The 12,340-nt window shown below is 41.1% G+C and overlaps 5 protein-coding genes across 5 annotated transcripts; 1 reads left to right on the top strand and 4 right to left on the bottom strand.

Annotated features, from left to right (window-relative positions):
- Nucleotides 1-10: 10 nt before the first annotated feature.
- STE12 (homeodomain family transcription factor STE12) lies at nt 11-2,128 on the bottom strand (the record flags this gene model as incomplete). The annotated part of the gene is made up of 1 exon (XM_022820766.1): nt 11-2,128. One exon carries the CDS (start codon nt 2,126-2,128, stop codon nt 11-13), a length of 2,118 nt encoding a protein of 705 aa, XP_022677196.1.
- A 1,595-nt stretch (nt 2,129-3,723) lies between these two features.
- SAM35 (SAM complex subunit SAM35) lies at nt 3,724-4,728 on the bottom strand (the record flags this gene model as incomplete). The annotated part of the gene is made up of 1 exon (XM_022820765.1): nt 3,724-4,728. The coding sequence occupies one exon, from the start codon at nt 4,726-4,728 to the stop codon at nt 3,724-3,726; it is 1,005 nt and encodes a 334-aa protein (XP_022677195.1).
- Nucleotides 4,729-4,973: 245 nt separating this feature from the next.
- Nucleotides 4,974-6,980, bottom strand: IRC3 (double-stranded DNA-dependent ATPase; the record flags this gene model as incomplete). Its single annotated transcript, XM_022820764.1, has 1 exon — nt 4,974-6,980. One exon carries the CDS (start codon nt 6,978-6,980, stop codon nt 4,974-4,976), a length of 2,007 nt encoding a protein of 668 aa, XP_022677194.1.
- A 1,278-nt stretch (nt 6,981-8,258) lies between these two features.
- KSP1 (putative serine/threonine protein kinase KSP1) lies at nt 8,259-10,949 on the top strand (the record flags this gene model as incomplete). Its single annotated transcript, XM_022820763.1, has 1 exon — nt 8,259-10,949. The coding sequence occupies one exon, from the start codon at nt 8,259-8,261 to the stop codon at nt 10,947-10,949; it is 2,691 nt and encodes an 896-aa protein (XP_022677193.1).
- A 256-nt stretch (nt 10,950-11,205) lies between these two features.
- On the bottom strand, nt 11,206-12,291 carry GPI8 (GPI-anchor transamidase; the record flags this gene model as incomplete). The annotated part of the gene is made up of 1 exon (XM_022820761.1): nt 11,206-12,291. One exon carries the CDS (start codon nt 12,289-12,291, stop codon nt 11,206-11,208), a length of 1,086 nt encoding a protein of 361 aa, XP_022677192.1.
- Nucleotides 12,292-12,340: the final 49 nt, after the last annotated feature.

The raw sequence follows: 12,340 nt of genomic DNA, 5'->3' as shown, positions 1-12,340 counted from the left end.
GGCCTTATTACTATTTCATATTGTCATTAGAGTAGTCCTTTGCTGCCTCTTCCCGGAATTCAACATAGGCATTATCTGAGTCTTTATTAATCATACTCGCACTCTTAGCTCCCTCAGCCTTCCCCCCATTGTTGACTTTCATTGACTTCTGAGTTGGTTTGGAAACCATTCCCTTTCTTGGGGGTGATTTCATTTTCTTGTTGATTATGGCAGCCTTGTTGAAATACCTTCTTGTTCCAGAAGATGGCTGTCTTCTATGGTATGGTGTATAGTAAGGATTCATTGCAGAAGGTGGAGGGAAATTTCTGCCATATGGGGATCTCATGTTGAAGTATGCTGCCTTGGGCGTTGTCCTGTAGTTCGACGGATACACCACTTCTTGGGGTGGATACATATCATGGACGACATCCATGTTATGCGCCTGAGCTTGCCCGTAAAAGGGATCGGTCATTGGGTTAACACCCATGGTCATTGCAGGATCTACCGCGAGCATGTTGTAGAACATATAAGGATTTAACAGCATCCCTGTATATGGATGCACCATCGATTCATTAACCTGCATCCTCCTGTTATTATAGGGTGCGGACAGATATTCCTCGTTACTGGGAGTTTCTGTCTGATACATGCGATGGGAAGAATCTTGTTCTTGCGATTGCTCTGAGGTATCATTTTCTTCCTCAGGCGCATCATTTTCCGACGTAGGAGAGTTTATGTCTTCATCGCCACTTCTTTTAAGCTCTGGTGTTTGTGTCTTGTTGTTGGAGTTTAAAGATGATGCCGCTGCCACAGGTTTCTTGTTCTCTTTGCTCTTGGAATAGTATTCGCCGTTAGTCATGAATTGTGAGCGAGACGCCGACATTGGTGGGGGCATCATGTATTTTGCAGAGTTTGGAACTGGAACTGGAACTGCCATCTCATCACGGAAGAATGGATCCTCATATAGACCAGCTGATATTGGATATTTCGGTCCGGCCATCATTCCGTCCATGTCTTCATAGAACATCATTTGGGTAGACATTTTAGAACCCTGAGGCATGACATGCAACGAGCTGTCCATACTGGTTTGGGAATATTCTATCTCCACTGGGAAGTAATCCAGAGGGAAATCGTCTTCCTCCTGGTTAGACGCCAGAATGTCACTTGGTTTGAGATCGTCATTGAGCTCATCGAACTCAGCTGGCACCTCATCTCCATGTTCAGAATGAGGCACTACCAACTGTTGAGGTTCGTAATTAGTTTGTTCTACTTCTTGCCCAGACGGCAGCCCGTACGGTAGTTTGTCGTTATCTACTATTGCTACTTCTGCTTCTTCTTCTTGAACAGAACCCAGTTCATAGGGCTCGATTTCCTTAGCAGCACTAACCGGAGTATCTGCCACGTGTTGTAGTTGTTGTTTGTTGTGTAGTTGTTGATTTGCCTGTGATTGTGAATGTGATTGTGTTTGTGATTGCTGCTGTTGCTGCCCTTCTTCTTCAGCAGATACGGGCCGTGATTCAATTCTCTGCGAGTCTACATGATGAGTGATTTGGTCGTAGAGGGAAACATCCGAGTTCGCTTCCCATTTAAACGACAGAGCCGGTTCAGCAACGGCCTTAGTGGTAGGCTGCCCGCCACTAGCCACTCTTTTCAAGTCTCTTTCCAGAGCATCTGCAAACAATCTATCGTGGGGCACGCTAAACCAAAAGAAAACCTTCTGTTTCTTCTGCGTCTTCAAACACATGTTCTTGTACAGAAACTTCAAAAAGTCCGACTTCGGTTTCTCAAGAGTCGCGTCGATCCCACACTTCAAATTCCGCAGATCTGAAAAGATCCCTTCCTCAAACTTCTTCCTCTCCACAATCTCCCGTCCAAACTTTTGCATCCTGTAAGCACAGCATCTCACAATATCTGTCCCAGTAATATAATACAAATTGTTCCAAAACACACACGAAACGAACCCTTCGTCGTTGCTCAAATAATACCGTCTAATAACCTGGTTCTCTTGCCAATTCGCTGGGGCAGTCGCTAAAAAAAACTTCAGATCCTCAATTAGTCTCAACGACTCTTCCACTTCCTCTGGAGATTGACTAGCATCTCCTCTCACAGACACAGAACTAATATCCTCCGTCTTCACAACAGATATAGCCATCGTCTTTCTATTTCTATTGCTATTTCTATTGCTATTTCTGTTCCTGTTTCAGCCCTTCTATGGACTAATATGTCGACAATGATGTGTATACCTTTAACGCCTGTATATTTCCTTTCCTTTTTCCCTTTCTCTAACCTATTCCAGACAGCAACGTCTTCTCCTATCCTCATGCAAATCTCTCCGGTATGCGTCAGCCTGCTCGCTATCCTCCTGACACCCTGCCTCCTTTTAAACTCTAAGCCAAGGTAAGGATAATTCCAATCCAAAGGTAAAATTTAGCTAAACTTAAACTAAACTGTCGTCACTTCGGATTTTTTCTAATCTAGCAAAGTAGGTAAATCCTTGTGCCTATATGCTTCTTGCAGTAATTGTCTGTCTATTTCTCGCTCTCGCTCTTTCTCACACAATTTTTTTTTTTTTTTTTTTTACCTCTCTTTCGTCCTTCAAATCCTAATTGGGGATATTCGTCTGGATTGTGCTTACGAAATCAATTTCGAAAGATGGACCCGGACAAAGAAGGGTATTACGACTTGTGCAGAGTTAGGGTTGTAAGTGTAATGAATGAATGGTTACAACAGAACCTCCAGTAATTGTAGCGAATGAGAGCTCTAGTGGCTTGGGTATGGTGTGGTTAAACGAATGGATAGCGTCTCTAGTTACAAAAAAGCGAGAATTCAGTTTGAAATCTCAACAAAAAACCTGGGTAAAATGAATGGTAACGGTTGTGGTTGGTGCCAGCCTTTCGGTTTTTTCGTATTTCGACAGGTCTTTCAAGAATGCGTTTTACTTCTGCTTTATAAATTCAAATTCAAAACTGGATTGAAACCGCAACTCGTGAGTTTCAGCCTTATACAAACATTGCCGCGAAGCTGTGGCATGATGAAACACGGCCATTGGGAACAACCACAAGCTGGAAGCCCGGAAGCAAAGCAGTTAATATAAACCACACACGGAAAACATGCAAACAAACAAGAGAGACAAGAAGAGGACATGAAAACAAACTTGCAGAGTGGCCATTGCGGTCGGTTGCTGTGGTTTCAGGAGAAATTGCGACAGAAGACCCGCTCAGGCGCCGCATGTACATCATCAAACGCGCCAATGTTCGGGATTTACCGAAGGAGTATCAGCTTGAAACAGGATGAAACAGGGTCGGGTAACCCGTGTTTCATGTTGCGTGTGCGTTCTTCATTATGAAACGGCATGCTCCGAGAAAACCGGAGCTTCCGATGAGCCCGCATTCCCGATGACCTCAGAGATCTGAAACACGCTGAAACAGGATTCAGTGGAAAAATCAAAGCAAAAAACAAAACAAACAAAACAAAACAAGGAAAAAATCCGCTGGCTGATAAGGTAGAAGCAGAAAGAAAAAAAAAAACAGCACTAAAATAAAGGATCCAGGTTGGCTGCGCATTCCTGAGCCAGCGTGAGGATGAAGCGGTTGGTGTTTCAGGATATCTGAACATGAAACAAGACCAAACAAGGCCAAATATGAACAAAAGAGGAAGGTAGGGCTGGTAAAGATAATATTAATAATAATAATAATAATAATAGTGTATATACTTTTGAATTGAGGATTAAGGGTTGGACTATTCGAACTATATGCTGTAGGTTTGTAGTAGCTGTTGCGAGAATTCCAGGAGGAATTGTGCATCGGTGTGCATCCATTGGTATAGTTCAGAATCGGGTCCTAGCTGGGCAATGGCAAGGACATAGCTGGCCAATGCTAAGTCTATGTACTGAAAGTCTGTTCTTTGTGTGTTACTGGCGTGATTCTGATGTTCTTGAGGTTGGTGGTTCTTGCGCCAGTGGATTTGTAATTTTTTTAGACATCTTATAGTTTCGGCGATGGCGGTTTGGGCCAGAGCCGCAAGTTCTGTGCGATTGGTGGGAAACATGGGCTCGAGCAAGTATTTGGTCAATTGTTGGTGACGTAGGTTGAAATTGTTTCTTGCGAGTAGCGAGCGTTTGACGTCTTGGATTGTAATTGAGTTGGTGACAGAAACGTCTCTTTCGTTTATGTAGGTGTACAACTCGCAGAATTTGGCTGGTGATGCGTTTGTGAGTAAATCTGCTAGGTAGCCGTCGTATACGATGGTATTGAGTAGTTTTAAGTAGAGGGTTTGTTCTCCAGCGGGGATTCGGGAGAATAGGATTTCGTTGATACTCTTGGTGGACCTAATGTGTCTTCTTGTGTATGATTCAATCAGTATCGGAAGGGACTTATCGACGGAAGCTCTTGCCGATAGGATGCACATTGAGTGTTGAGGCTTTTGGGCAGTCTTTGGGTCCAGTGGATCCGGAGTTGCGGTAGGCAGTTGCAAATCGTTCTTTTTGCACAGCGACAATTCGGCAAATATACCCCATGGGTCAGAGGCCAAAAGGACTCCTGTCTTGGAATCTCGTACGAATTGGTAAACTCCTAATTGGAAAACATCGTCTTTGTTTGCTTTAGTCGCATTGGGTCCCATGAAGTATGCCGTTCTGGTCAGCGCATCGTAGTCCAATGCCTGATCGTTGTCCTTGATGCTACCGTATGTCTTTAGCGGAAACATGTCAAATAGAGACTTCAGAGGGCCTGGAATTGCTAGTAGAGATGCCATAATGCCTTGGTGTGCGGTGTCCAACTAACCTGTAGAGGTATCTTGTTTCTTGTTTTACACTTGACATTTCATCTCGTTTTGTCTTTGGAAATATATATGAGATATTGATGTATCTAGTTTTTTCAACATTCCATGCCAGTTTATTATATCCCAAAGAAAGAGAAAATCAGAGAGACGCCCAGGAGCCATGTCATTGACGCTAGCCCGGAGGTGGGTATTTTATATGTACAGATCTCTATATATTATTAGCCTATCTTTCGTTGCTTCTGCTCAGAATTTCTCCATGATAACAACTTTAGAATGCGCTTGATTGGGTATTTTGGTGCTAGCTTAGTAGCAAATAGTAGCGACGATGCCTCACCTTTAGTCATATTGTCAACATATACATCTACGAACGGTTTCATCGCATCGTATTTGTCGTCATCCTTGATAACGTTTTCGAAGTATCGTTTCACGATATTTTTTTGCTTGATTGTTGCTTGTTCTTTTCTCCATTGCGGGAACTTGGTGAATGCTCTACTGGAGCTGGAGGAGATTTTTGACACAAACGATTCCACCGTATTCAGCACTTGCATTAGGTCAGGAGACGAAAATATATCCACTACATGGTATGGAGCGTAAGCCACACCAGACGTTTTATCGGGATATATTCTTCTGTAAAACTTGGCCTTGTATATATTTTCCTTAGTTTCTGTCGTTTCCTTTTCTACTCTTATGTGTCTCCCAGTTAGCAAAGGGAAACACCATGAGTTTTTCGATACAAGGACCCACGGGAACTTGGACTGGGAAAATAGCTTCGCCTCTTTGACCGATGGAGGTAGTTTTGAATAGTCTTCTTCCATCATACTCTCGCAAAATGATTTGAAGTTTTCAAAGTTTGTTAATGTAAGCTCGATCGTGTCAGTTTCTAACAAATGTTTGTCGTAGCGATCCCTTAAACGCCTTTCCTCATCATCTTTCCTCTGTTTTTCCATATCAAGTGCCAATTGTTTGGCCTCCAACTCCTCTTTCATCTTGTTTATCTCTTCCATTGTAGATTCGTCGAGATTGTCATCGTAACCGTCGACACCCATCAATGTAGGCACAGACACAACGCCCACCTTTGAAGATGAAACGAAATCAATTATTTGACAATGCTCCTTGCTATGGTGTTTCCGTAGACCTCTGCCTATCATCTGAACTAACAAGCTTCTCGATTTAGTAGGCCGACAAAGAAGAATACAGTCGACATTTGGGATATCCGTTCCCTCCGTGAATATACCGCAGTTAATCAACACTGAGATCTTGCCAGATTTAAAATCTGACACGATCGCATCTCTTTCACTGGTCCGTGTTTTACCGGTGACGTACTGCGCATCAATTCCTGCGTTTTGGAAGGTTTCAAATAAAGCCTTGCAGTGTGCAACGTCCACAGCAAAAAGCAGCGTCGATTTCAAGTCATGTATCTTCCGTTTATGCAAATAGGTCTGCAACACCAACTTGTTAATCTCCTCTGTGTTCATCACTTTCGAAAGCCCTTCGAGTTGGAAATCGGAATTGACGCTCTTGACTTTCGATAAGTCCGCCCCAATATCCACCGTAGTGAACTTGCCTTCACATAGCCAGTTATCATCTATCATCTCTAGTATTCCCTTGTGGTATATAATTTCGTCCATTACCGCTGAAAGCGCTCTTTTGTCAGCCCTCTCAAACGTCGCACTGAACCCAATAACCGGAACCTTTGTATCAGCCGTGTCTGCGTTGAAATGAGCCAAGATCTTCAAGTAGGAATCTGCCACAGCATGATGAGCCTCGTCTATCACAATCAAATCAATACTATCCCGTGGATACGCCTCAAGCCTTCGAACCATCGTTAAAACCGACCCAATAACTACATCGGCATCTTCCAAATTGGCCCGCATTTTCCCCATCTCCATATGCACTTTCAGATCAGGCATGAATTTCGAGATGGTACTGGCTGCCTGCATAGCTAATTCCCTCCTATGCACAAGAATAAGTGCCGTCCGTGACGCATTCCCCCCTTCCAATCCCCTGAACCTGTCCAAAAGATTCGAAAAGATCACCGTCTTACCTCCACCAGTAGCTAGCGAAACACCGATTCGCTTCTTTCCCTGGCGTGTCACCGCATCCACACATTGATCGATACATTCCTGCTGATAATCCCGAAGAACAGGTACACTGCTATATCTACAGCATCCTAGCACTGCCCTAGACAATCCATGGCTGAACTTCGTAGTCCATAACATACGCATATATATGTATATGGTACCACACTTTAGCTCGTGTGATAAACTCTAATGTTACAAACCTACGGCTTTAAGAATATGCACAGAAATGTGTCAAAGAAATAATCTACTACACCGAAAACATTTCAGGAACCAACTGAAGCGAAAACACACCATCCTTCCCGAAACCACCTCACACCTTTTAGCTCATCTCTCCAAAAAAGCATATTGGAAACTCAGCAAACTGGTTTCGATGTTAATGTCCGAAGAGTCACTATGTACGACCGTGAACTTCAACAGATTTTCAAGGAGCGGCAAGGAAAGATAAAGTCTTAAACCGTTACTGATACTTTTTAAATGGAACGGAAATTGGGGGCAAAAGAGTAAAGAGAAAAAAGGCGAACCACGTTTGAGCTAGTGTTGTGTTTGTTAGTTTATTGTTTATTTTTGTTGGCTTGTCGGCTTAATATTGACGGATACTGGTGGGTTTTCAGGTAGGCTTAGTTTCTGCTTGCTGAATTTGTTTAGTGTTTCGTTGCGACTCCGTATAAGTGCCACACTCCGCTTATTGGCTTAGCTTCACTTAACTTTTCGAAGAGATTATTCGAAGAGACGTGAAAAGATAATACGAACAAGAAGAAGAAGAAGAAGGGAAGTTACGTTGGACGTGGCTTTATCTATCTGAAAATAAAACAAAGAGGTGACTAAGTGGATCAGAAATCACACTACAAAGCTGTGTTTATTCGTATTCGCTTCGTTTTGCATATAGCCTCTGAGCGCCATCCGAAAAAAAAAAATAATAACACCGAGCATCTCTAGTTTAAACTGAGTGCAGTGCATTTGAATCTTCTCTATAAACTATACTAGCATATCAGAGTCTGGTTCTTCCTTATATTTTCAATTACCGATTTCAATTTGAGGAGGTGTGTGTCTCTGACTCAACAAGAATAAGAGCAAAAAAATAAATAAGAGGACGGTAACGTACTTTTATCCAACAACAATCACAATCACATCACTGTGTACCAGCATATCTCGATACCTTAGCGTCACTGTTAGTCAATACTGTGGTCATCGAGTACTTTTATTTGTTTGTTTTAAAATTTTTTGTTTTATTATCTTTATTTTCCCAGTTACATCATAGCATATTTGAATCATTCATCATTATTGCCCATCATAAGAAAATTCTATCTACAAGAACGGTGTTGTCGTGAAGTTCATTTTCTTTTTTAGCCTTTTCTGCCGCTGTTGTTTTATTTTATTCTATTTTATTTTATTGCACCCCCCATTATTACGTTCGTTTGAGAGATGAGCTTAGATTACGAGATTTACAAGGAAGGAGGCCTTCTCCGCGACCGATATAAGCTTATAGAGGATATCAGTGAAGGATCATACGGATATGTGTCTTTGGCATCCGATACCAAGTTGAAGAAGCTAGTTGCTGTGAAGTACATTTTTAAGAGCGATAGCTACGAGAACCGCGATGAAGACAAAAAAAAGGATGATACCGAGGGCAATAAAGGCGAGCCTGATGCCAAATCTAAAGCAGTAGATGTGGGCCAGAAAAACGGCGACAACGATGAGTCATCTCAAGCAAAGCATTTAGAAGACGGAAACAGTAGTCAAAAGCCTAGTAACAACTCTTCACTTGAGAAGCAGCAACGTTTAATGAAACATCAAAAGTCTCTTATTTCGGACAAGGTTTTATCTAGGTTTTCTAATAACGTTTGTTTCGAAGCGTTGTACGAAGTTGATATCCAGACTAAAATCGGAAAGCACAAGAATATTACTGAATTATATGATTTTTTCGATTCCTATATTATCATGGAGTATTGTTCCGGAGGTGATTTGTATGAAGCAATCAAGGACGAGATGGTTCCAAGAAAGACGAAACAAATCACCAAAATCATTAATCAGATCCTAGATGCTGTCGAATATGTTCACTCAAGAGGCATCTACCATCGTGATATTAAACCTGAGAACATTTTGATTGCAGGTAATTGGAATATCAAATTGACTGATTGGGGTTTAGCCACAACTGATAAGACTTCGATGGACAGAAACGTGGGGAGCGAAAGGTATATGGCTCCGGAGCTATTTGACTCAAACCTGGATCGTGAAGAAAAAGTCGAGCCATATAACTGTGCTAAAGTGGATATTTGGGCACTCGGTATTGTCATGCTAAACATAGTGTTCCATAAGAACCCATTTACAGTTGCTAATCAGACGGACAAAGCCTTTTGCTATTTTGCTGCTAATAGAGAAGCCTTGTTTGATGTGTTCTCTACCATGAGTTATGACTTCTTCCAAGTTCTAAGACACGCTTTGACCATCGACCCTACCAACAGAAACTTGGAAAACGTTAGAACAGAAATTAAAAAGTTGGGTGAGTACACAATGGATGATGAATATTACAATTCGCTAGATAGCGATGAAGAATTAGACTTCTTATCATATCCTCCACCAGCGGCACCACCTAAATCTGCCCCAACTAGCGTTTCTGCTCCATCAGTTGCTCCAATGAGTCCATTGCATTCTACTGCTCCAGCAACGGTTGCTACCACGATGTCTGATATCATATCGGCCAAACCTGTTGTTGCTGAAACAGTACAGGTCCCAGAGAAAGTTCCTACAATTACTGTTGAACAAATTACTCCTGAACCGTCAACGGTTAAGCAAGAGGAAAAAGAAGCTGTTCCACGCTTCACATTTACTAAACGTAGCCACAATCGTTCCAAGAGTAATGAGTATTTCTACAATAACAAGAACGGTAATAATAACAACAATATAAAGAGAAATGCACCTCCAAGATATGATTTCAACGGGGCTGGCGGGTACAGAAACCATAAAACTAATATCAAACCAATTCAAATAAACAATGAAAAAATCATCAAAAATTCAAGAAAACCGTTGGCAATCCCAACACCTAACACTCATATAAACAACTTCTTCCACGAGTATAAATCAAGGGATGACGCTCATAGTTTCAATACCAGAGACTATTTCACTCCTCCTAGTGTGCATAATCGTTATATGGAAGGTGTTTTCTCTAAAAAGAACAAGCGATACAACCAAAGACCAAAATCACCAAAGAATAATGGAAATGGTTATAACCATGCTTCTGGGAATAGACGTGGATCATTTAACCATGATAACCCTAATAATAACAATAACAATTACGGGAATGGCAAATACGTCCCACCTCATTCAAGAAGGTCATCTGAAATCGGTTCTCCAGGAACAATGTCTCATCTATCTCCAAACTACGAAGACAATCCTCCTATTCATACAATGACGTATCATGAACAACATGCATTGTCAGTTGATAACGAGCCTGAGCTGGATGATGTCTTGTTCACTTTAGAAGAAAGTGACGGCTTCGACGGATTTGTCAATGATTTAAGTGATTTATCCTTGAATACCCAGCATTCAGCTCACTCCAATAACCTCAATATCAACGGCACTAACAACCAAGTTCCAAACGGCTTACCAGATCTATTCAAATCACCACAAGTATCACATGTCAACTTGAACGATCAATTGAACAATCATGCCAGCCTTGCTCATTCTGGAAGAAAACCTTCTACCAATATGGAGAAGGGAACTTCTGGAGTCTATGTTCCTCCTCACCACAGGAAAAGTTTCAATGCAGCTCACGAACAAACATCTGTTGGGCAGCATGCTACTAACGGGAAACGTCATAGTTTCGGACATAAAAAACCTTTCAATGGAAACGGGGGTAATCAAGACCGATTCATGTTCCAGTCCAATAACTATCATTCAACCGCATCCACTAGTTTGCAAAAGAATGATGTCTTCATTGACAATGATGCAATATTTTTTGAAGAAGATGATCCTCATTTCTTTTCTAATGGTAAAGCTAATTCTCCCGGAAAGATTAGAGCTGGTAGGAAGTCTAGTACTAAACAAGATGAGATGGTTGGTTCCCTTGAACAATACAAGAATAATTGGCTAATGCTACAACAATACCAAGATTGATGTCAGTACGTATTTTCATTATTGCTTTACCGGCATAATAGTATTTCATTTTATACATACTACATCTCCTTTCATTTCATAGTTTTACTTTTTAAGCAAGACTCAATACAATATAACGTTATTAGTTTCTTTCAAAATTGGAAAATGCTGTGTAAATTAGAATATAAGGTAATATGTTACATTAAGTTACTAGTTCCTTTAATTATACAGTCTCTTTCTCTATATATGCATAATATTTTAATAATAACCACGGTCCCTATGAATTTGTGGGATGTTCCTTGTATAAGTAAAAGTTCGTTAATTTTGAAAGGTTCTTATCTGCAGACAAAACCAAATATCTGAACAGACCAATAATCGACATCAGTACCAGAGCTCCCAAAGCTTTCACCAGTTTAATATTATAGGTTTCTACAGCTCCTTTGTAAATGGCTTGGTCACCATTAATCAACTTGGATTTACTGACTTTAAGCGATCCATGAGAGTTATTCCTCTGTTTTTGCAGCTCAGTGTGTTTCAAAAATGCTAAATCGTTCAACAAATTATCATATTCAACGTCTTCATTTGCTCTTGCATCGACATCACTCTCTGCTGGGACTAGGTTTTGCACATTACCAAAAAATTCAGTAATTAGCACTTCTGATTGATTTCTTGGGTATAGATCTGTTCTGACACCAACGTGAGAATGAACCTTTTCAAAAGTATACGAGTCAAAGAGGTCTTGTAGCGTCAAAGTCGAATTCTTCTCAATAGCTTCCATGAACTCAAGGGTATAGTAAGTGAATCTATCCACCACTGCAACACCAATTTCAACATCAGAATGATGTGAATATGAACTCTCATCAAGTTCACTTGACCCAACTGCAATAACATTTGGCGAGTAAAACTTCGAGAACATGGTATTTGCCTGACAAGTATCGATCATAAACAACAATTCATTATATCTTTTTTTGGCGTGCATCTGAGCTAACGCATCAGCAATATCATGACTAGCAATCTCTTCTGCATCCTGGAATTTCAAGAAATCTTCACCACCATGTCCAGTTAAGTAAATGAACACGTTAGAGTTTTCATCTGTCATTAACCTCTTGGATTTTGGCTGGTTCTCATCCCACCTGTCTGTCAATAATCTAATAAAATTCTCAACTGTTACTTCGTATCCTCTGTAATCCACTTCTACACTCTCACCATACAAGTCTAACGCTCTCTCAGCATTATTGAATACTGATCCTGGGAAAAGGTTTCGAGGGTTACAAGCGACATCGTCACTCAACATCAAAATGATCTGGGAGTCTGGAATACCAAGTCTTTTCACGGTACGATACATACTCAAAACATTGGCCATATGTCTGTAGTTAAACCAGAACCTAGAAGTAGAAACCAATACGGCCCAG

Source organism: Kluyveromyces marxianus, chromosome 6 (genome assembly GCF_001417885.1).
Source record: "Kluyveromyces marxianus DMKU3-1042 DNA, complete genome, chromosome 6".
Classification (NCBI taxonomy): domain Eukaryota; kingdom Fungi; phylum Ascomycota; class Saccharomycetes; order Saccharomycetales; family Saccharomycetaceae; genus Kluyveromyces; species Kluyveromyces marxianus.
This window is presented reverse-complemented; position numbering and strand designations above follow the sequence as displayed.